We start from the raw sequence: 24756 nt of genomic DNA, 5'->3' as shown, positions 1-24756 counted from the left end.
AGGAAAAGCTCACTAAAGTCAACAGGGTTGGATAGAGTCTGAAGTCACAGGTCATTCATTACAGATTCTTTCCATCACTTTCTCAGTAGCATCAGAGTGAAATGAATTTTGTTGAGCCTCACACATTCTCATAAGAAAAAATCAAATTAGCAAGCAGATGCTTTCTGTGTTTTAATAAAACACACTACAGTTTTATTTTTAAAGAAAAAGTAATTTTAATCCCTTAATTCTTAAAAACAACAAAAAACCCAAACCTGTCCAAGTTGTATTATCTGTCTTTAAGGATTCTTATTCAGTGTCCTTAGCTTGGGAGTCACCAATAAACACCATGTTTCTAACACCTTCTTTCTCCTTCTAGAAGAGATATTGTCTCAAAAGAGATCCCCAGACAAACAAAAAGGCCCAAATACAGCAAATTCCATGATCCATTAAAACATCATGATGCAAGGTATGTAATTTTACTGTAACATCAAACTAAAGTAGTTCTCTTAACATAGAAAATTTTAAAAAAAGAAAAAAGTGAAAGGGACATTCAGCCATTAAGAAGTGATTAAAAATGCATTTTTTAAATTATGTGCTTGAATATTATAAAAATGTGAGACTTTATGAATTAAAGAATTCAGTCTGCATTAATATCTTGTAACATGAACTAACATGAAATACAGAGAGGAAATCTAACGAAAAGAGTGTTCTGTTTCAGGCAAATGAAGTAGAATGAAAATTGCATAAACAGGGAAAACTAAATGGTAAACTTAAAATTGTCTTACGATTTTAAAAATGAACATTTAGATTATTTTAAGGTATTTTTTGACCTTTTAAATTACCTGCTCCTATTAAAAATCAAGATAGAAGATATAAGGAAAAAAAAAGCTATTTTAAAATCAGCTAGATTTATAATTGTTCCCACTCCATGACCAAAAAGGAATCAATATCATTATTTAATATGTGATTTTTTTAATGTGATGATTGTTTAATTCTTAAAATAAATATTTTGTATGTATGAATTGATATAGTAGTACTGAAAACCAGCACAGTTTTTCCTGTATTTCAACCACATGGTGTTCACCAGTGAAAAGCAAAACAGATGGTTTTACTCATGAGCTAATACTAATAGCATATTTTAGAGGCCAGTCAACCTTTAGTCAGTGATATACAAATTCTTCTGGTTGCTTTAACTAATAGATAGTAATACTTCCTTTTAAATAGTGCATAATAGCAAATATTCCAGAAAAAAAAATAGTAAAACCATTGGATGTGTCAAACAAGTTGACTCTTCAAACCACAGAGCACTAAAAATATTACCAAGATGTAGCAACATATAGAAGAAAATTAGCACTTGGCCATGTTCACACTGATTTTAAATGAATGACAAGTTACTTACTTTCATCGTTAGAAACGTTCCCCAGAGAGGTGTGACTGGAATAACGTTTGTTTTCACTTTCATTAAGACATCGTTCAATCCAACTCTCTGCAAAAGAACAAAGATGCTCTTTTTTGTGTGTGTTTGTATAAAAAAAATAAACATCCAACATATAAAACTAAACAAAGTACCAGTTTTCAACAGATGGTGTTCTGGAGCATTTCTGTTAAAACGTGTTCAGTCTGAGGTTATTTAGCAAGAAAATAATTTCTTGCTTTCAAACTTTGCTGTTGCTTTTTAGTTTCATTTTTTTGTTTGTTTTCAAACAAGAGACTGAAACACTTCCATGTACATAACAAACCTCCTCAGGATATTCTCTCCTGCTCACATGATGCATTGAAAAAAATAATCATCTATGTGGGCAGCTGAAACACATAAAGTGCATTGATTGTTAAGTCTTAGTCTGGCAAAGACTTATGTACTCGAGTGTTCCTGCTGGCTGTGAAAGAACTCTTCATGTGTGTAAAATCAATCATTCATGTGAATTTTTGTTACGACAGGGCTCAAACTGCACTCTCTGAAGTCCAGTCCTACAAAACCCCGCTCACCCTGGTTGAGTCCCAGGCCCCATCGAGATCTTTTCCGCCCTATTACGAGTCCAATGCAGTGAGTCAGAAGCTGCTGCGCTACTCGAACCTTTGTCACTCCACGGTGCGTACTCAGCCACTACTGTCTTCCCTCTTTCCCATTCCCAATTTATTCCCACCACTCAGTACAGCATTACATTGATTGGACCCTGCTGTTCTTCTTTCTGGAAGCTATAACATACATCCCCTGATGATTTTAAAGGATGCACCAGGATCAGCAGAATTTACTGTTACAGGTCTTCAGGGCAAAAGTTGCACCTTCCTTTGTGTTTCCTTGGTCAAAGTATGAAATACAAGTCCTTGAGTTTGCCTGGAGTCCCTGCATATTACTACGATAAACTGACTTCCCTTGGAATATTATTTTTCAAGGGCACACACGTGGGCAGAAATGAACTTATGCTGTGGTCAAAGCAAGAAAAAGAAAGGTATGTGGGAAGGGTGCAAGGTAACCCCACAAGTTAGGACAGGAAAAAAACCCACTGAGTGAAGAGGTGCACAAGAAATAAGGGGAAACCGGCCTTGCTGTCAGCAAACTGTCAGGGCCAGGAACACCTTCAAAGACAGGGAAATGGCTGCGGATTCCTTTCCATAAGCCACCCCCCAAGACACATGGGGCTCCCGGCACAGCGCAGGCAGCCGCCTGCCAGCCAGGAGAAAGCCCATCGCAGCAGCAGGTGTGAAGGGACAGCAGAAGCCCAGTGTATTGACAAAGCTGCCCATCTGCTTTATAGAAGGTAAAAGTTGGTATGACTTCAGCACTAGACACCAAGAAATGAGCATATGAATAGTCATGGCCAAGCACATCCTGCAGAAAAAAAAATTGGTTTTTAAACCCACAGCATTGCACAAACTTGTGTATATTCCTCTGTACACACACTCTGCACAGTCACACATACAAAATGGTAATGACATCTGTGTAGGACTTCAGGAAGGTCTGCTGAAAGCCCTTCAGAGCTGGTTGCCAGGCCCTGTCAAGAGACCCTGGGTACTGTTGCTTTGTGCACTTCTGTTTTTCAGGCAGTGTAAGAGATCGTGTGGCAGCTCCAGGCCATTCCCTTCCCTCTGCCTATTTGCCTGTGGTAAACAACACGCTGCAGTGCTGCCTTCACCATCAAGAGCATGTCTCTGTGTGCATCTTCCTCATTCACCATCAAACTCCTCTGTGCCTATAGAGCCCCACAGCCACGCTGCCTGTTCCCTGTAGCCTGCTCCTTTGAGGTACTTCTCTGAAATTCAGCAAAAATAACTCTTGCTGTCAACTGATTTCTCGGGATATTTATTTACCCATCAAATTCAACACAGCCTTGTATAAATATCACTTTTAAGGTTGCTGACACTGCAGTTTAAAACTTGCCAGCGAGGCCAGTGCTAATCAGCTCCTGTTCAGTTACCAACCCACAGGCCTGCGGCAACTCAAACTTTGAGGCCTTCTCATGCTGCTCAGCTGCGTCGGGTGGGGGGTGTATCACCTCCTTGTCTAAAGGCCAGCACTACGAGATGGCTGCTTCATGCCAGATTCCTTTTGCTTCCCTAAAACTGAGCTAATAGCATCTTTCCTCTCCCGTTTTAGCACCACGAGCTGAGGCACAGGAGCTTGGATCCTCACCGATCACTCCGAGTTGAACAGAAACCTGCTGCTGAGGACAGCACCAGAGAGAGGTGCAAGAAGTCTTGAGAAAGATTACCCTGCCTCCTCCTCCTCCTTTCAGCACACAGCCATGGCTGTATGTAATTCCCTTGGCTCAGAGCCCAGCCACAGGGAGTAAAAGCAAAGGCGGCTGCCATTAGCGCCAAGGAGAGACCGATGCCCAGCTCTGCCCTTTCTTTTCCTCCCGGCACCAAGAGCTGGGAAGCTGGGACGCATCCTCTTCCCTCGGCAGCAGGGAACTGGCAGCAGCCATCTTTACTCATGTTCCCTAAGTAGCAGGAAAAGAAAAACAACTTTTAAAGCGTCACTCAGTAACAATTTTCCCCATCCTTCTTCATGCACTGTCTCTGAGAAGTGCGCATATACCTCTTTTTTCACTGGTAAAGCAGGCAGTTCACGCTGCAAGATATAAAGTCTATGGAGTAGGGCGCAGTTACTGTTTAATTATGTATTGCAACTCCTTTGGTCCTGAATCACGCCGGTTCAGCTCGCTGCAGCCTGAGTCTGGCTTTGTCTCTGTGGCCCTGCATTTAAATAGCTGATAGAAATTCTTCAAGCCTGAAAAGATGCATGACCTGTCTGGCAGCAAAGAATGAAGAAAACTAACTCTTTTGAGAAAAAATGTCAGGGAGTTTATGGCAAATTTGACAAATTATTTGTCAAATGCCAAAATGGGACAAAACTAACCAGCTGTTTAAAGGCTGTATTATCTCATAAACTGAGTGATTTAAGTATAAATAAATAATCTAATAAATAAATAAATATTCTAATAAATACCTTCATTTACTAAGTAGATTTTTTTACTGTTTGTAGAAAGAAAAACCTTCTTACAAGCCTTTTAACTCCCAATATTAATAATAATGCCTTCAAGTATTAAAAGAAAAGAAAATACAATGAAATTTTAAAAAAAGAAAATACAACCACAGTTCTGCTGAAATTTAAAATATTCCCTTCAGGACCCTGCAGATCTCTTTGCTCTCTAGGACTCCTTCACACCCTGAGCCCCAACATACTGTACCCCCAGCTGAACCAGCACAGTGGCTTGAGCAAGGATCAGCACTAGTCAAAAAACATCCAGGCAAAATAAATAGATTGATTAATTAATATCTAGTAGTAAAATGTTGGGTAATCACGTGCTGATAACTCTGTACTGTGACACAGTATGGAAACTATTACAATCTTATTCAGAAAGAATGCAACTAAGGTGTATTTAATGGTGTTTTGATTATGCACCTTTAAATACTCTATCGACTATTTAATTTTGCAAAGGTCAAAAGTGAATTATAATGAGGCACACAACTACATCCTTCAGCTTAACAATTTTTGTTATATAATTTTGTATACCACTGAATACAAATACATGGTATCTTCTGCAGGATTCTAACATGAGGGAAAGGAGATAGTTACTAAAATGACGATCATTTTTCCAGTGTCAGCTTTCTGACAGAACAACTGATTATGAAACAAACGAAAACCACAAATTGTTCCCAACAAAGTGCTGAAAAATGGATTTAAAAGAACTATGGAACTACTTCTGGTCATCATTTTGCCTCTTCTCTTGATCCTAATATTGCTAAGACTGACACAGGCACCAAACCTCAAGCATGACAGTATTCCTCTTCAACTAAATGTGCCCACCACGTTTTCAACAAGGGAAGTTCAAAATAAACTTGTTTCCAAATCTGGCAGACCAGAGGCCTGTGTGGCTTTCCCTTGTCCCCAGCAAGGCTCTTCCCTTCACACTGACAAGTATATTTTTATTTGTATGGTGCTTCAAACACCGAGCTGGGAAGGTAGGCCTGGGACTCCCCAGAACAGAGGCAAACACATGACAATTGCTCAGGGTAGGAGCTTTCATGACCTATCAGAAAACAGAAGCATGAAATGTGGTTTTAAATATACCTTTGCCAAATTATTTTGACACCTTGTCTCCTTCTCCTGGAAGACACCTTTGAAAGGCTTCTCCTTACAGAGCACCAATTGAGGTGAGAGGACACAGCAGCGGTGCCTTTGTACTGCCAGGACATTTAACAAGATAATTACTCCCTCTTGTTTGTATAATGGTTATTGGCTTAGCATATTTGCAGCCCAGAAAAGAAAGCATTCATTGCTCCCACATGTACACAGCCATAGCGAGGGCAGTGTGTGAGCCACCTGGGCTCGGCGCTGCGGAGAGGAAGAGGAGGTGAGTCTGATCACAGCTGGCACAGGCTTCTGCAGCTGCTGTCCCACTAGGAGGGTTAAGAGCTGCTGCAGGATCAGCACAACCTGTAATCACAGCCTCTGCCAGCCTTTGAGAGCCACCGCGTACTGCTCGGCACCCAAGCAGGATGGCAAAAGCAGCTGGAGGGGCTGTGCCCACACAGCTGGGAGGTGAGCACACCCGGAGCCACTGACTGCAGCCCTGGGACACCTGTGTGTGTCCTGAAGGGAGATTAACAGATTTTACTGGCAGAATGAAATGCTGTGGTCACCTAATCTTAGCGGCATTTTTGCCTCACCTCATTACTGTGGTGCTGACTGCACTGGTTTTCCCCATTTATGCCATATCCTCTGATCTGGATGTGGTTATATCACTGGCATAACTGCAAATTGCTATTTTTTTTTACTGAAATGGTATGAGATGAGAATCCTCATGTTCTAGAAACACAGCCAAGGTTTGTGGTAATCATAGTATCAGAGTCCGCACAATCACCGTGCGCTTATTTCGCCACAGCCTTGGCAGTTGCACAGAAATCCCTCTCATACACCTTCAGCTCTAGATTGGTTCCCATGCTCCAAATTTTTAAGCAGTTTGCTAACAAGCGTGACAATTTACCAAATGCTCTATACAGAAGTTTGCTTGTTACTGGAACAGAGCTACTTCTGGAATAAGAATCAGAGATTTGCCGGGACCCAAACTACACCCTGAGTGATGTACTAACTTGGATGGTGCAGCTGCAACAGTCCGACTCCTTACTCATAGCTGCTCTTGTAATTCTTTCCCCATTTTCTCAAGGAAGACGTAGAAAAACATTGAAAGTAACTGTGAGCAAAGGCATATAAAATGTAGATAATGCAAATATATGTGGACCACCAAATTTTAGTGGATTTACAGGAGGACCTGATGGAAAAAAGCATACTCAGAGGTGATGACAGACTTAATTTTACAGTTCCTGTGACAGAGGAGGAACTCCTGTCATGCATATGGAGTCGTAGCACCCCTCTGAGTTATTTGTTTGACATTCTCAGAGGGAAGAGTAACTCATCTCTTCCTGCAGCAATCTCTTTGCCAAGTGCCTCAGTACTGAGCTGGCCAGCAATACTGCCTAGCTGCTCATCCGATCTGTTAGGACAAGAGACAGTGGTTGCAAGCAGCCAATTTAGCAAGTTAAAGCACTACCTCAAAAGCTCAGGAGGCTGACTAAAGGTCGTGGAACCTCCAGTTTCCAGATTGCCAGCCCATGGCACTAATCAGAAAATGTATCTACCACAGTTTGTTTTTTTTTTTTCAGTGAAGTTGATGGCATGATATTCTATATGTTTTTTAGGAAAACCATCACTGCCCTGACAGCTTCTTCTGTTGTCTGGCTCAGGATAAATGCTGAGGTCTGCATGATCCATTGGGTTTTTTCTCTGCAGAACATGGTGAAAGACATGCTACCACCCAACAAGTGTTCTGTTCACGTTGTCTGTATTGCACCAGAGCTGTGGACAGAGACCTTCCAATCTCTACAGCTGTTAAATTCATAACCTCTGAACAGTCTGTCTGCTTTGACTATCCCTTTGTGCACTGCAAACCTGATTTCTAGCTGCCATATGAATTGAAGCAAAAAATTAGCCAGTGCATCTAATATTTTCTCTGTGCAATGGAAAACTAAACATTATAACACTTCAATGTCTTGGTTCAATTAGTTATATCAACACAGAAGGCAAAACACTAGTTCAAACAGTCCTTTAAAGGCAAAAGAGACCATCCTTTTCTTTTAGGTGTAATGATTAGGAGATAAACCTGAAGTCTGACCCTTAAACTATTAAAAGCATGCTCTAGTACTTGCTGCACATCACACCTGCTCTGACAAGAAGCAGATGATTCATGTTCTGAATCTCCCACACACTTTGCAGCACAGCACTGCTGGTTATATCTGCATCCACCACCTGAGAAGTGTGATACTGCTGGAGTGCTGTGGCAGCTGGTTACGGCAGCACAATCAAAGCTTTTCAAGAACCACACTGTTTGAAAGGAAATAACCAAAAATCTCCTTTTCTATGAAACCTCAGTCTGCCTTAAAACCAAAACCTGAGAAAGATCTCCTAGCCTAGCTCCTGCACAATGTTATGAACAACTGTGTGCCTGTAACATGACAAGGCTTGGCAGGCACTGGCTCCCATAGAATGCGTTAAACTTACTGAAATCCACTAAAATCAAGCAGAACAAGCTATTAGGTACAGCTAATCACACACACGGGGAATTTCTAAGAATTAGGGTTTCATAGGTTATGGGATCTCCCTCCTCCCCACTGTCAAATGAAAGGTTCGTGAGACTATATTGGGACTGACATCCAACTGTTGTTCCCTCCAACTACTCCATCACATAGACACTCCTCATTCACAAAACAGCTCCTTTGACCATCGAGGTAGACCTGACACACAGACCCTGGTTTTTGTCCTCATTGCCTCATTCATTGCCATCGGCTGGCAAGGCATGTACCCTTCAGTCAGTGCATCTGAGCTGTCAGGAGCATCTTCAGACTCCACAGGAAATCATGCCAGTGTCCTCCTTGGTCCTGCATAGCCATCTTCTGTTCTTCCAAGAGACCTGCTCCTCAGGGATGGCAGTGACACATGGCCTTGGTGCAGATGGTAGAGCCGCTACCCTGACAAGCTGCCAGATACCTTGGTGCTTTGTTTGCTAATCTAACTTTTTATTTCGTTTCCAACAGGGCAAAATGTCGGGTACTCTTGTTGCAGTCCTTTCTTTTGTTCTCTCTTCTTGGCATAGAGTTCTCTTGGAAGTATTTCAGGGTTAATGGACATTAGTACAGGGCATTTACTAGATGTTGGCAGGAATGTTTTCGTCCTTTTTCTTTGACTGGTGATTCTGATGAAGCATTGTGAAATTCACCATAATATCAAAAGAATGCAAAGATTGACCTCCTTGAATCTGTGAGAGCTCTTTTGTTTTGTTTGGCCAGGTCTTTGCTCCTAGTACTGATTTTATGTTAACCTATTTTATAAGGAATATTTAAAAATTGGCATGATATGTTTAAACTGGTACAAAAAAAAAAAAAAAAAGAAAAAAGAAAAAGCACCATAGTTCATCATATTTTAACTCTCCTAGAATACTTGGGTAGGAAATCTGGAATTTATGAGATGTTGCTTTCTTGTTACTCTGTGTACCATGCTGAAGTTCATCTAAATGTCGTACTTTCATTGAAGTACTCTGTCAACAATATTCCTCATTAAGAAGTTGCAGCCCAAATGTAGATCAAGCACACTCACAAACCCTAGAATATAAGATTCCTCTGCATATTGATCCTGGCATCTAGGGCAGTCTCCAACCTGGAACAGACAGGACTTCAAGGTCCTACCCATTCCCTTCTCTGGAATCGCATATCGTATTGCGATTGCATTTCCAACTGATTATGCGTGTCAACTGGGAGTAGCCCTTTCCCTCTCCCAGTCACACACAGATGCTATCTATCCTTTTATTTGAAAAGTAAGTTTCACCAGAACAGTAAATAGCCACTTGTTTTTTGCCACATCAAGACCATTCCTCATTTCACAGGGAAGAGAAACTCACCTGGCCCAGTTTCAGTACAGTGACATTTCCTCACTCTCACCTGGGATCATTTAAACTAGTGACACCAGTATCTGACCAATTCACCTCTCCAAGGGCACTTAACTTACATGGTTGTGCAACGTACAGCAAACCTTTCCATCAGCAAGACAATCATATCACATGCTTTCCAAGCACCACCTCTGCATATAGCAAAGTGTACTACAACATGATGTCTTATAGATCCTCAGTCCTTCAAGATCTGCTTCATGAAGCAATATAAATGTTATTGTTGTCTCAGATTTAGCTGCAATGTGTCCTTCCAAGAAAAGGCAAACATGGCCCTTGATTATTGCCAGTCCTATTCTCCCCCAGAATAAAGGCCAGTCTCTTGGTGCCCTTTTTGCCCCAGATTTCATTAACTTCTTATTCAACAGAATTAATGTGAGGCACACTAGAAAGCTCATAGGAGGAGGGCCTTCGTTTTGTGGGTATCTATCACAACATCTTATACTCCTACCCTACAGCAGTCCCTGCTCATGAGTTCTTGGGTAAAACATTCCTGGGTGCTCAACAGTGTGGATGAGAAGACATGGGGCCCTCAAATCCTTAATTCAGCTCCACTTCACCAGTGCACAAGGCTGGAGTAATTTGGCTGAACAGGCTGTGGGGCTCAGGGAGGAGAGAGAAGAGGAAGAAGGCTGGTTGTTGGAAAGGAGGTTAAAAAGGAAAAAGGAAAGGTCATGGTCAAAAATAATGTATACAAGCAAAGAGTAACTACAGAGAGGACAGTTTTTTTAAAAAATTCAGAAGACAATAGGTTAGCTCCTGAATGAATAAGACTACCGTAAATATTTCTAATCAGAAACAGCATCCAGTCAGGCAGACTGAAAGAACAAGAGAAAAAGAGAGACATACAGACACATGTGCAAAGAAAACTCAGGTGTCAGAAGGTAATCACAGCAGCAGAAAAGAGACAATCACTTGACTGAAGAAGAGTGTGAATCAAAGGAAAGACATGCCGTATTTACTCAAACGTGGCCACTTTTCCCCACTTTATTCCAAACCTAGCGCTTGCTCACTACTGTCAAAGGATGCAGCCATTACATTACTCACAACCATTTTTGTGAACAAATATGGCACTAACTAGACAGAAACAGATTTCTTTCAGCTCTCAAAACACACCCAGAGAATATCTGCATACCAAAACTAGCAGAGAATACATTAATAAATCATCATAGCATACTCCCACAAAGACTGGTACCTCTCAGAACTTATTTGTGTATATAGAGCAAGCTTTTCATGCTACTAAGTTTACAGCCTAAATGTGCTTGTTGCAAAGTCTTCACTCAGTCCTGCTGTGCATAGACTTACAGAGTCCTAAACCTTGTATGAATTTAGTCCTTTCGCACTGTCTCCTCCCATCACTTAGAAAGTACTATGAAACTAGACCGGTGCTTTTAAAACTAGGAGCCTGGCTTTTCTGAGAAGCCCCCAGTCTCCTCTGAACAATATGCAAAGCAAACTCAGGGAGGGAACATGAGAAAAAAGAGAAGTCTTCTTTCCTCCTTTTCTTTTTTTGCCTAAGACTTACCAAAACAAGAGTCTGGTATTGAATATTCAGCACTGAACACTGACTGCTCAATAGACAGTCTGTTTGCAGAGCTCAAAGTGGAAATGACCCAGCAACGAGGAGAGGTGAACACGCTGCTCCATCCATGTGATTAAACCCATCTCTAAATGCAGCCCTCCTCATCTCATTCCAATGGAGGCCATTTGCTGTCCCTACCTCAACTCATTTAAAAAAAATTAAAATATTTGCATTAGAGGGAGCCCCACATCAGTATTGTCCCCATGATTCTGTGTTTAAGAGAGGAACGTGAGCACCAACGTTGGGAAACCTGTGGCAGCCAGTCACTCCAACCAGCAAGATCTGTTCTTGCCACTACTTGGGATGAAGGAAGGACAGGGCACAGTTTGCAGAGAAGCAGAGTGTCCTGCTGGGTGTCCTGCTCTCAGCCTGCACAAGGCACGGCGTAAATCTCACCTGGGAGCTGCCTTGCTCTGCCATGGACCTTAGAGGTCTCTTAAGTGCTCCTCCTTCAAGTTAGTGCCCTATGGTGTAACACAGTGAGCACCCAGGAGACCCAGCTGAGCCACAGGCTGGTGTGCAAACACAGCACACCACTAGCAAATGTGCTATTTGCACACAGCCTCTCATAAGGCCAAATTTTCCTTGATAACTAAAATATAACCCATTTCCACCCTTGACTCTGAGAGGCCCAGAAGAAGCTGGCTTTTACAGACTCGAAGCACGCATTGCAGACCTGTCGTGCTCAGCATGAGAATTCCTGGTCTGGCTCTCCTACCACGTCTGTCCCCAGTGGGATCTCCACCTCACACACAGCACTGGGCATGGCCCCTCTCCAGCATATCAACCAGCAAATCTCTGACCCTCTGCTCAGCCAGGTCTGGCATGCAGAGACCTGGAGCTGCAGGGCTGTGCTGAGGGGTGGCTGAGGAGATGCAGAGAAACCCATTCCCTCCACCCAGCACATAAGCAAATGTACCTTGGGGAACACGCATCATAGGAACAGGCACATCTCGTGACAGAACAGCATGCTACTGCTGTGCCGTGACACGTAGCACTTGTGGAGCGGGACTCCACTGCCACATTTTCTTGCACCACCTTTCTAACAGCATCCATCATGTCACTATCACCTTAAGGACCAGGCAGGAATTTCTGTTTCCCTGTGTTGCCCAAGTTTTGTAGGGAGTAGAGGGACAGGAAAGATTTTACTTTTCTCTAAGTGTTGAAGATAGCAAAAGCTAAGAGCAGGGTGCCTGCAAGCTACGTTGCAGAACCTAACAGCATTAAATACTCATTTCCTTAACTAGGACCTCCTGCCACATGCTCTGGGTTAAACCAAATATCAGATGAGGTGAGAACCACACAAGTCAGATTGTTGAAGATTCCACCCTCCCCCAGCTTTGAATGACAGGATTGAATCTACTTCCTACGATTATCCACAAGTTTTATTCAATAAGTGACCTGTTTCTGCAAGATTCTAGAATATTAGCAAAACACACAGCCTTTCCTGCTAGTCCTCTGACACACGGTAGCTTTCAGCCTTTTGCAGCAGGTTGCACCTTCCTTACAGGGTGCTGGAAAGTACTATGCATCGTGGAAAGGATATTTTGTGGGACCTTTTGAATGAGGTATGCATTGCTGGCACCATGGGGGACCTAGCTCTGGAACACAGGTGGTTCCCCCCAGCACTGGCTGACATCTCATGAGACCCCACTGATGAATCGGGCTCCCCCTTCATACTGCCCCTTCCTCAGCTGCAGCTGAGGTAGATCTGCACTTCTGAGGTCATTTAGCAAGTAATAGGGTTCTAGGAAAAAAAAAAGTAGTACATTAACCCTCCTACCATTGCATTTGTATCTGTATTTAGGCCTACATTTGGCTTTTTTCACTGCTTTTAAATTCCCCTTGCCACTGCATTTCTGGTATGTTACTGCTTTAGAAATCTAGCACAGCCACATCTGAATTAATAGATATATACAAGGGCAGAAAGCTCATGTGCAGTACAGGAAAAAAAACAGTAATCACACTGTTTTGTTGACTTAGGGGTCTCATTTGCAAACTTACATTTGCATGCAAGACATTTTTCATATAACGAGTTCTATATGACTTAACGTGAGTATCTGTGGGTCTTGCGCCAAGTAACTAAACCAGTAAAAACGGCTGCATTGAAGAAAACAGGATAGCCTGATAGTATTATTCTAAGCAGTGAAAGTTTAAAAAGAGAAGAAAGGAAAGGTGAGCAACAACAAGTAGTTCTATTTCTAGTGACAGTGTTCTTAAAAAAATAATAAAACTAAAAACGCACAATAATTTCTAACACGCTAAACTTGCAGTCCTTACTTCCAGGCAAATCTCCCTTTTTCTAGATACAATCTCAGCAAGCAAATCAAAACCCCTAGAGAAAAGGATTTTGTGTTTCTAAGTGTTTGAGCCTGTGCCATGGGGTTCATGAGCACACAAAGCTCCAGCAGGGAGTTTCTTCAGAGCGACAACCGCAGCATCAGACTATGGCAAGCCTAGAAAACCAATGAAACCCCAGCATATGTCCCCAGCCCGCTGCTCTGAAATTAACACCTCTGATTCCCAGAGCTGTAAGTTTCAGGGAATCACTCATTCAGAGAATGTTCCAGCTATCTAAAAATGTATTGTTCCCCACCACCATAATATTTGGGATCCTGCACAAAAAATGCTCAGGATAAGCTGGTAATTTATTGTAAAGCCATCATTCATAGCTGTGAATTGACTCCTTGGTTCCTGTAACAAATTCCATCTTCAAGAAATCAAGTTCACTTACCTATAACTGAAAATCAAGCGGTTAAATGTAGCTGAAGTGAACCAAATGAGACGGTGCTGAGCCCTGTGTTTCAGTTTTGAAGCAATTTAAGCTGCAAATGAGCTTTTTTTTTCCCTTACTGGATGCGGTGAGAGACAAGGCTCTTATTTAAGCCTCTCTACTTTTCCTGATTTCAAGTTTATCAGAAAGAGAAGATTGGGCCAAAAATATTTAACTGAAGACTTACATACAAAGAATGAAACCACAGCTCTTGCAGCAAACCAGAAAGATTCAACCACTAACTTCAAGCACCATTTTTAACACAGGCTAGTATTTTATGTTTAATAAACTGCTCTTGTGGCAGATCTCCTGGGAGAAAATAAATGCAAATGAAGACAGGCCAAGACTGCTAGTTATGCATGTAAAATAGCTGCAATTAAGTTATTAACCATTCCCATTGCTGGGAGGGATGATGACAAGTTAACCCCCGGCACCTGCCCTCTCAGGGACACACACAAGAACTTCAACAGGTGTCTCCCTCAAGAGCAGACATGCCAGGATCAGGACCCATCTCTAACCTCAAACTGTATTGCAGTTTTAAATACTTACAGAAACTCTTCAACATGTGTAATTGTATAAGACACGAAAGATGTGTGTAAACATGTTTTTGCTACAGACATCATAAAAAACCTACACAGGCCTCCAGTGGCTTAATCATCACCACATACTCTTCCTTCCTACACTTATCTATAGGCTCGCTCAGCCATCAAATATCCTTTATGCTATCCATCTTCCTAACTAGAATGTTAGTGATCAAATCCCCTCGGCCGCCAGGGCGCTGGGCTCCAGCGAGGTCGGATCGTACAGGGTATTCATTTTCAGACACAATGAAACAAATAGAAAATCCAACACAGATGCAGGGAAACAGACAAGTGGGTGAACTCAGAAAATTCGCAAACCTCAGTGCTCACGGAATTGTGAGCTAATTATTTGGACTCAAATGTCACATCAAGTATCCCCGAAGGACTGACCTTACATTTGTATTAGGTACATGACGGCCCACTGCTGCTCTGATGGCATTGTCATGAACCATCAAGCCCTGGCTGTGTTTAAGGCCACCTCTTCAAAAGTCTTCATCTGAAGAGGTACCAAAGTTTCATCACTGTGTGGATTTCAGTGATCCCACGATTTCATCTTTATTTTGCTATGGTGAAATCCCATGTATAGAAATAGCATCCCAGGGGAGGCTCCTCCTTATGGCTGTGCTAACTTGGAAACCACTTGCAAAATAAGCTGGAAAAATGCAAAGGTGTTTGCACTGGGAGATGCCGCAGATTTTACAGCCATGCTAATCTTCTTGCCTGCACACTCACTGCATCTGTGGCTGAAAACCAGCCTTATTTTCTAAAAGCAAACAAGCCAATGACACTGATGGATGCAGGGTACTGTATCAGTGACTTTCTGTGAGACAACTCTAACAGCATCACATGTATCTTAGCACAAAATGGTCCCTTCTAATTTAAAGAAGATCTTCTGCTCAATAGATGTTTACTGCAGTAAAGGTGCAGCTGCGATAGACTAGCTGAGGCTACAGGTTTCTTTTCAGTCTTGCAGACAAAAGCTGGACTTGTCCGAATCCTAAGTCCCTTCTTTAATGAGGGTTTTACCCAAATAAAATCTTGAGGACTGTAAACCCTAAACTGTAACTTAAATAAATGAAATAGTTTCCTATAGTTTTCTGGCTATTGTTATGCAAAAGCTTGGTTTAGTTCTTTGTTTCATTTCATCCTTTTAAAGACCTTTTCTTTATTGTAGGTAAATAACAGATTGCAGAGCAGTGAAAAGCACTGCAGTTCCCCCTCCCTAAGTATTTTAGAATTCATTCCTGAGCAGACCAACAAATCATAAAATCATTCTTTCCTCTGAGTCAGACTTCGAAGGTGAACTTCTTAGTTCAAGGCAATTTTGACCATCTGACAAACCACTAAAAAAACCCCACAGATTTTACAAACTTCAAAAAAAAATACCCTCAGAAATTACAACCTCCTTCAGTGCTGGGACTTGCACATAGATCCCAGTTCCACTGCTGCTGAAGGCAGAAGGAGCTGCCAAGGATCGGGCCCTACCGCACAAATACTGTCTGCAGGAACTCCGCAGCCAACAGGAAAGAAAAGGTTTTTTGCTGATTTTTTTTGTTCTATTTCTTTCACATGTGAAATCCCACAAGCTATGAAATTACTTAAGACAAATAGTCAGGTTCTATTATATAAAGGACCAGTAGTATTTCTTTTGTGTGTCCATATCATATCAAATTTAGGATTCAAAAGAATCACTTTATTAACTGCTCAGCAGGTAGCAGCCTTTATAAACACAAATACTGGAACAGTAAAGAACTTCTTTGAATTTATTGAAACAAAAATAAATCACTTTTTTGCTTGGGTATGAAAAGTACTCAAAGAAAGTAAGAAAAAAAGCCAATATCAAGTTCCTCTTTATCTGTTAGTAAACAGTGTTGCAAGAAGCAAAGCAAATAGTTTTCAACAGGAAAATCAACCACTCGTTTGGTTGAAAAAAATCAAGGATCGCACGCTTCGGCGTTACATGAATGTCCTGAAATGTCACAACTCAAGTATTTATTATCAATATTGGCGATTTTCAGTAATTGAACTGGGGTATGAAAGTCATTGATTCTCTTCAACCAGTGCTTATACACTAGACCCTTTTCAAGCTCATAGAAAAGGTCACCCACCACTGCAGCTACATCTATATATTGATAAGAATATAGACTGAAATCTGACCACACCACTACATATTCCTCTCAGGCACTGGAACCCGCTTTTCCCGGTTCACACAGACTGCTTTAAGGGCCTAATCCCAACGTCTTTGACAGCACTGAAAGGCTTTCTGCTGATTTTAATGGGGTTTGGATCAGCTCCTAAATCCCAGCTTCACGTCCCAAGAATCTCATCCATCTAACACTTTGAAACCAGCGCAGCTTTTTGCCTGGCACCAACATCGAAATAACCAGGGATATTTATCGGGTCATGCAGAAAAGTTGCACTCCAAGAAAGTGTCTCCCTGGAGCGGTGCGGCTGGGAGCTTTCCCAGCGGTGCCACGGGGGAAGGGAGGGTGGCAGCTCCCCGGGAAATCCACGCCGCCCCGCGTCCCCACGCACGGTGGCACCCCGGTGGGCGTCTTGCGTGGGGAAAGTTCCGCCGGGGCGGCGAGAGGGGGACCGAGCACCGGAGCGAAGGCGCTTTCCACGTGCCGGGTGCCAAACCGCGGTGCTGCCGCGGCCGCCACGTCCCGCCCCCGGGAGCGCACCCCCGCCAGCACCGTGCCGGTGTCACTAGAGGGGGCTGCGGCTGTGGAAACCTCTTATTAATACTCGGGATCTCCCACGAAGTCCCCCGCCCGAGCCGCCCTCCGGGGCTCCCCGGGTGCCGGCCCCGAGCACACACCCCACCGCCGCCTTCCCTCGGCCCCCGGTGGGCTCTGCCGGTGGAGGTGATGGGGCAACCGTGCAGCGGTCCCCAGCCCGGCTGCTCCCGGGAGGCAGTGGACACGGAGGTGTCGGGGTCCGGCGAGGGTGTGGGGTGAGAGCTGAGCCCAGGGCAGGGCAGGCGGCAGGCGCACTCCTGCGAGCCCCAAAAGCCAGACAGGGCCCCCCAGGGGAGACCCCTTCGTGCCCCACAGCGAAAGGGCGGGCGGGCGAGCCCCGGTAGGGGCTGCAGACTTCCCTCAGTGCTCGCCGGCTCCCGGCCCGGCACGGGGGAATCACGGGCTTTAGAAACTACGCCTGGGCGGGGTGCGGGCGGGTGCCTTATCGAGTTAACGGCGGTGCGGGAAAAGATGCCGCAAATCACCCCAGGAGGGTCTGATCCCCACCCCGCGTGGATGTCCCGCTCCCAGGCCCCGCCGGGCAGCGGGAGAACCGCGAAGGCAGCCCCGCCAGCGCTGCCGGGGCCGGGAGCGCCGCGCCGTGCCCGGGCCGGGCCGTCGGGGTCGGGCGCTGCTGCGGTCGGGCTGCCGCCGCCCCGCGGGCCCCATCCAGCCCGGGCCCCGGTGCCCTGCACTGGACGGGGAGCAGCTGGGGTGCCGGTTTCCTTGCCCCTAGACGACCAGAAATCGGTTTAGGTTTGGTGACAGCCCCTGTGGGTGACTGCCCGGGTTAGGGAATGAGTTAAACAGGGATGAAAGCATATGGTACTGCTGGGGGAAGGGGAAAGAACCGAACCATTTCCCTGCCTTAAAATTAGAGCCGTGGTTGATCTTTTTTATTTTTTTTTTTTAATCCTGCTGCTTTAGGAAAAAAAAACGGTTAAGGAGAAATTAAAACATGAGTGATTTTTTTCAATGAAGCCATATTTCTCCACAATGCAAAAGGATCTTTACATAACAACTGAAACTCGGGAGAAAAGCTAATTGGATTAAGTCCTCTGAAAAGGAGGTTAAGGTGTCTGAATGAGACAACTGCAAAGCTCCACTTTTCCTGCCATCTGTTTAGCAAGACTAAAGTGTTTTCTGATTAATATTATCTTAATCAATCATGCTGCCATTTATTATAAACATACTGAATTTCAGGAACGAATATTAGGGGGGCTCAGCATGAGGACGGACAATTCTGAATGCACAGATAGAAAACGCGGGGCTTTTTTGTGTTTGGTTTGTTGTTTTGTTTTCTTTTGCTTTGTTTTTCTTTTGCTTTGTTTTTCTTTCTCTAAAGACCCGTTACTCCCGACAACGAGAAGTTGCCAACAGTGCCCTCAACTCCGCCTCGGCAGTGCAGCTGAACAGAAGGACAACTTTCTTTTACACCCTAGTAACTCCTGCACACGCTCTGACATGAACACAACGATTCCTTCCCCGCCGAACACTTGCTCCCCGTAACAACCCCCTGGGTTTTGTCCCGGGGCCCAGGCAGGAAAAGTGGCCCAAACCCGGCTGGTGTCGCCGGTGGCCAGCGAGGGGCAGAGCCCGCCCGGTTCGCAGAGCCCCCGCGTCGGGACCAAGGCAGGAGCAGCCCAACAGGGCCGGGCAGCCTCCGACCCTCCCCTCTTGTTGTTTTGTTTGGGTTTTTTTGGTCAATATTTAAATTTTACAAAATGCCCTTTGGGCCGCTTTGGGAAAGAAGGGTGGGAAAGCCCTTGCTGGGTTCGGGGCGGCGGGGAGCAAAGAGGCTCCGGGGCCGGGGCTGCCCTGCTCCGCCGCGCCTTGCCCCGTTCCCACCCGCACCAGCTACACCTGCGGGGCGCCGAGCGACCCCGGAGGAACCGAGACGGAGCTGCGGGCGCCGCGGGGCAGCGTCGGGACGCGTCCCGCCGCGGCCGTCGGGGAGGCGCGGGGTGACCCGATTCACCTGCTGGCTCCGGCGGGGCTGGGGCAGCCCGGTTCTCCGCTCCCCGGCCACCTCCCCGCCGTGCCGGCCGTTAGAGCCGGGCACGGCGATCGCAGCCGGCACAGCGGCTGCAGGAGGGGACGGGGCAGGTCAGGAGCCGGGGAGCCGTCCGTCCCCGGGCCGTGCCCTGCCCAACCTGCGAGCTGTCCGCCTGGGAAACGCCTGGGCAGGATGGGAGGGAGGCAAGGCGGGGAGTGTTTTCCGTTGCTAAAAAAATGAATTAAGACCGCAAAGGTTAGTGTGGTGGCTGCCTGCCCTTCGCTGCATGCGGGCAGGCTGGGGCCACTCTCGAGACAGAGCCTGGCGTTGCCGCCGGTGGCAACCGGTGGAAACTATGGCTGGGGCCGCACGGGCATGGCCGGCGGGAGAGAGCGGGCCGCCGTTTCGGGAGGCTGCCGGCTGACAGCCGCCGTGGAAAGACCTAGGCCTGGGCCCTGCCCTCGGGAGAGCCATCGCCCCGCGTCCCCCTGCCGCGGCTCCCCGGGCCGAGCCGGGCGACAGAGGCGGCCGTCAGGTGGCCGGGCGCGGGCTATGGCCCTCGGGCTAGTGGCCCCCTCCGCGGGTCCGTCCCCTTCTCCTCCTGCCCGCGGACTGCAGCAGCCCTTCTCCCATCCGGTTACCGGACTGTCCAAGTCATCGTTTGAGGGTGCGGGGGAGAGACCCACCCTGTCCTTCGCCAAACTCCATCCCCTCCAAAGCAGCCCAGCCCTGGCTCTGCCTGCGGGACAAGATGACCTCGGTGTTGGGCTCGCTCTAACCCCACCAACCATCTTCCCTAATAAACCTCTTTTCCTCGCCATTCTGAAAGGCTCCGCTCAAACCTAAGCGAGCGCTTACAACTAAAAGGGGGCAGGAGAAAAGTTTGCCGGCCTATGGAGGAGAAAAGAAAGGGAAAAAAATAATAATAAAAAGAAGAAAATGAAATAAAACCCACTTTCTGCTCCACCGTATATGCAAGTGCAACCTCAGGGCTCCAGCCCAGGGGCGGGAGCTCCCCCTGATCTCCGCGGCCACTGCACCCCCCGCACCCCGCTCCTCCGCACACGCCCGGGCTCATCTGCCTGCGAGGCTGGTAAGGCGGACGACATCCCCCCGCTGCCTCCCGAGCTGCCCCCGCCGCCACGGTCAAGTTGAAAAGTCCTCCCTGGAGTGCGAGAGGAGCCCGCTGCCTGCGGGGGGGGGACTTACCTGTGGAGTCCATATCGGGTTCCTCCAGCAACCCGCAATGCATGCTCTTCCCATGGACGGGACGGGAGCCCCAAGGTCCCGGGGTGTGGAGAGCCCCTATCTCAGAGATGCTCGGGGGAGAGAGGGAGCAGGGTGGTGGCGAGGGGGTGGGGAGGGAGGACAGAGGCAGATAGTTTGGGCGGGGGGGGGGGAGGGTGTAGCGCGGGAGAGAGGGACACTCCGTAATCCAGCAGGGCAAAGCCAGACCCGTCAAAATGTTTGCGGATGTTTCATGGGAAAAAGCATCATTTTATAGAAGCCCTGATGGGAGAAATGTCATTGATAGGCCAGCCAGCCTGATGAATGGCTGCTACTCAGATGGGGATGTGGCAAGGCTCAATGTGAAGCCCATTGTGATGCTGTTTTGAATAAGAAAAGCTTTCCTCCAAAAAGGGGGGCCTTAGATCTACGCAATCCCAACACTTCGACTTCCCTCTTCTATTAGAGCATTAGAAACGTTTTTCTTATTTAAAGTTCCAGCGGCCTTTCCACTCCTCCCTTCCCTCCCCCAGCCCCCACCCAAGGTCCTTGGCTCATTACAGCCCGAGATCAAAATTGGCTTAGATCTTCAAACGGGCACTAGGTTTGGGGTTGTGCTCTTTGGGGCAGCCGGGTGTGCGTGCAGCGCCGCCGAACTCCCCTCCTCCTCCTTCTCCTCCTCCTCCTCCTCCTCCTCCCGGTGGGCTCTGGGTTGGGATCCTTCGCGGGCACATGGCGTTGGAAGCTACACAGCTTCCCAAATATCTTGTGAGCATAGTTTATTGGGGAAAAAAAAAAAAAAAAAAAAAAAAAAGACGATGTGTGTGGGTAAAGGAAGAGGCGGGAGTGAGGGGAGAGAGAAATTGCCAGCGTCTCGGCGAGCGGTGTTGGAGTTGCCGATCTAGGGCAGAGACTCCCCGTGCGTCTCCCCGCGGCCCCGGGGGGCGAGGGCAAGGCGGGGTGGGGGCCGCCCTGCCACCGGCCTTTCTGCCAGTGGAGAGCGGCTGTCCCGGGGAGCTTTCCGTGGGACCGTGGGGAAAGAAGGGAGGGGGGGGATCCCGGTGGCCAAGAGAAACGCAGAAGCAAACGGGTGCGTTTTTAAACTCGTGTTCCCTTCCAGCTTTAGCCCGAGGATGCGAGGATCCCTTTTTGAGTTAGCACGTTGCGGGGGGGAGCAGGGGGCAGGACGGAGGCTGGAAAAAGTTGCTTATTCTGCATGCGGTTGTGTGTGCTGGAAGTGGAAGTAAAAGTGCAAAGCTAGGGCTCTGATAAAAGTGGCTGGTTTAGGGAAGGAAAAGCTGTGATTAGAATATGAATAGAGCTCCAGGAGAGGAAGAGAAAGGGGGATTATAGCTGAATTACTTTGACCATGGACAGAGCCAACGTTTTCCACTCTTCTCCCCCTTTCCCCTCCCAACACCCAGACTACCCCCTTCCCCCTCCCCTTAGGAAAAGAAGAAAAAAAAAAAGGAAGAAAAAAAAACCCAACCACCAACCCCACACAGCAAAACAAGCGGCGAGGTTGCCACAGAGGAAACCCAGCGCTCCGCCGTGCCTTCGCATCCCCGGGCGGGCCGGCAGCGGGAGAACCGATGGTGCCCACCGCCCCGCGCAGCCCAGCCCTGCGGGACGGGGTCGGGTGGGCAGCCGGGAGCGGCCGGTGCAACTTCCCCCCAGCCCCTCAGGCCGACTTTTGGCGCGGGGAACCCAGGGTGCCTGAAGAGTAGGCGGGTAAAAATCATACCGGGGTGAGACAGTGCGAAAACCGAGCCGGCAGCAACTGAATAGCGCTTGAGATCGCGTCAGGGAAGCCGACCTGCCCGCTCTGTCCGCGGTGGGGATGTGCCCGGAGAGGGGGAAACAAGGCCCGGGGACGCTGACACTCTCCTCCCGCTACCCCCCATCCCACCAGAAAACAACCGCAACCCATAGCAAGGGCTGTGCTTTCCCCCCACTGCCGTGGCTTTGCCACTGAGGAAGAACCACCCCTCGCTTTCTTCCACCACCCGTGTGCTGCCGGGCTGGCTCTGCTCCAAACGGCAACATACCGGCGGCCCGACGGGGTGGGCACGGCCGGCCCTGTGGCCACCGAGCGTTCCCTCGACGGCGCGGCCCGCGGCTCCTGCTGCCGGTGGCCACCGCCCGAGGTCCGCTCCCCCCCCGCCCCGGCCTTCTCCGCCCGCGGCTCCTCGGGCCTGCCCGGCCACCTGCCTCGCAGCGGGACGCCCTGACACCGGCCCCCGAGCCGTGCCCGACCGGCACTCCTGCTCTGTCAGTCGGGGGGACAGGCGCTGCCCGCCGCCAAACGCCCGTGGAGGCCGTGGGGTGTGCGTGAAGCTGGTTTTGATCACCAACGCCGAAACAGGGTTGTTCCCCGCTCCCTCCTCCTCCTTTTATTTTTATTTTTGTTTTTTTCTTTTCCCCCTAAGGTTTTACTGTGGAGTGGTGTGAGTCCTGAGGGGCATCCCTGGGGTAAGGGACCCTTGGGGCCTGCCTGCCCTTTTTGGGATAAGCACATGCCCTGCGGGGAAGCAGAAGCATCATGAAAACACGAGGGACAGATGTTTCTGGCCTTGAGCAAGGCTCGTCTTTGAGACATCATGAAATCAGCGCCAACTTTAAAAATTAAAAAATGCTGACAGGGAGTTGTCTGTTTACCTGCTGCCCAAATGACTTCCAGCCACAGCCCTGGTCTCCACTGTGAGTGCTCTGTGTGTATGGAGAGCCAGTCATCACCAGTTTAAAACATCAAGGAACTGCTTCTGTGCTGTCATTGTCCCAGAGATGAGCAAAATAAAAACATAGGACATGTGAACACAGGGATATGTTCTTCGAGGGGGATGAGAAGGATGGGATTTAGCGCAGCCTGTATGTCTAGAGGCCTGGGCTCTTCTTTGACATGACACAAAGATGTACGTTCTCCATAGGTGATGATGCATGGGCAGGATCATCACCAGTACTTCTGTTAGACCAGAGGTACTTGTTGCAATCTGCTTACTCCCTGTCTCTCCAGATTGGTTCCCGTCTCCACATTCTTGTGGAATATGTCAATGCTGTCTTCTTCCTGTTCACCTAATCCCCACTCAGTGTGTCTGGTCTCCTTGGTGTACTTCCACAGCTCAGTCATCGTTACTTTGCTTTGCTTACCTTTTTAAAAAGCATCCTGTGCTTCTGGATATCCCACGTGACACTTAATAAAAGACTGTATTCTTCTGAAAGTGTGGAGCATCTCCTCCCATGAAAACCAGGTTTACTTAATGCGCTACAGGTTGGAAGCATTGCAAGCCACTAGCCTTCTTTGAAAATGTAGGCTGCAGGATTTGATTTTATATAGAATATAGGAGAGGTCTTGGCAAGGATGCAAAGAGTATACAATTGGGAATTTTCACTCCAGGTTCATGCCTGTGCAGAACATCTACAAGCCATAAAATACACGGCATAACCCTACACTGCATCAGCTGATGTGTTTTTAGTGGAGAGGGACTCTGTTGCTATTGTGAAAGGAAGGAACACCACTTTTATTCAAGAATGAATACAACCTTGTACTGGTGCATGGAGAGAAGAGCAGTGTCATCAAGGGAACAGAAGACACATTCCAGACTGCCTCCAAGCTGCCCAACACCTGGAGGTGAAGCTGTCATATCCTTTTAGATGACCAGCTGGTTACCAGTTTCTTTTGATGGTTTAGCAAAGCAGAGGTATGCAGGAGGAATGACAGTTCATATCAACTTATTGCCCAGATAACTGGAGCTCTCTCAAAACCACCTTTGCATCACTGTCTTCCACTCTGTTGTCCATTTTGCCAATAGGCCACAGACACAGAAGCTTGTCTTGCCATAAAAAGCTGCTTATGCTGTTACTAGACTCCAAACATCAGTACTAGACTCTAAGATGAATACTTTGGTGGTAAACACCAATAGGAGGTTTTCAACAAAAGAAAATTGTCGGCACAAGAACAAAAAAGTATAAACTGTTATTAATTTAGCTAGAATATCCAAGGCAACTTTAGGCTGAAGTTCCAGAGAAGTTTATTCACAGACTAGCAGGGACAAGAATCTGCATTAGTTTTAGGGACAAGTGTGAATAGCTTGTGAAAGGAGCCATGTAAAATGGTTTTCTGCAACATCATGGATCTAAGTTCTGTGACTCAGGGGATCTTTTTGGATCCAGTGTATCACTGCACAGATATAAGATCGCTGGTAGCAGCCAAATACACAGTGACACTTCATGATTTTCGCAGTGACTGCTGTCTGTGAGTCGTTCCATATTTTCTTACTTGCCCAAGCCAGCAGCTTTCTGCCTCTCCGAATGAACACAGTTATGTCCACCCTCCTTCCCAGCTCCATTCCTCTGTTTCTGCTGGGCAAATCCTTT

General features: G+C 46.9%; 1 protein-coding gene across 4 annotated transcripts in view; it reads right to left on the bottom strand.

The window, feature by feature from the left end:
* The window catches only part of RFX4 (regulatory factor X4), a 94071-nt gene extending 73225 nt beyond the window's left edge, over positions 1-20846 (bottom strand). For 2 of the 4 annotated variants that reach the window (XM_065039246.1, XM_065039255.1), the window contains exons 1-2: positions 20365-20717; positions 1382-1468 (exon numbers count right to left, since the gene is read on the bottom strand). In XM_065039246.1, coding sequence (XP_064895318.1) covers positions 1382-1468; positions 20365-20418 — 141 coding nt within the window. In that variant the 5' untranslated portion in view covers positions 20419-20717. Of the gene's footprint in view, positions 1-1381; positions 1469-20364 lie in introns of all 4 variants that reach the window. The other 2 variants (XM_021294678.2, XM_065039237.1) reach the window with 2 other exon arrangements.
* Between the last annotated feature and the right edge of the window lie 3910 nt (positions 20847-24756).

The sequence above is a fragment of the Columba livia genome, chromosome 1 (genome assembly GCF_036013475.1).
Source record: "Columba livia isolate bColLiv1 breed racing homer chromosome 1, bColLiv1.pat.W.v2, whole genome shotgun sequence".
NCBI classification, from domain to species: Eukaryota; Metazoa; Chordata; class Aves; order Columbiformes; family Columbidae; genus Columba; species Columba livia.
Note: the sequence above shows the minus strand (reverse complement) of the source record. Positions and strands in the feature narration are given on the sequence as shown.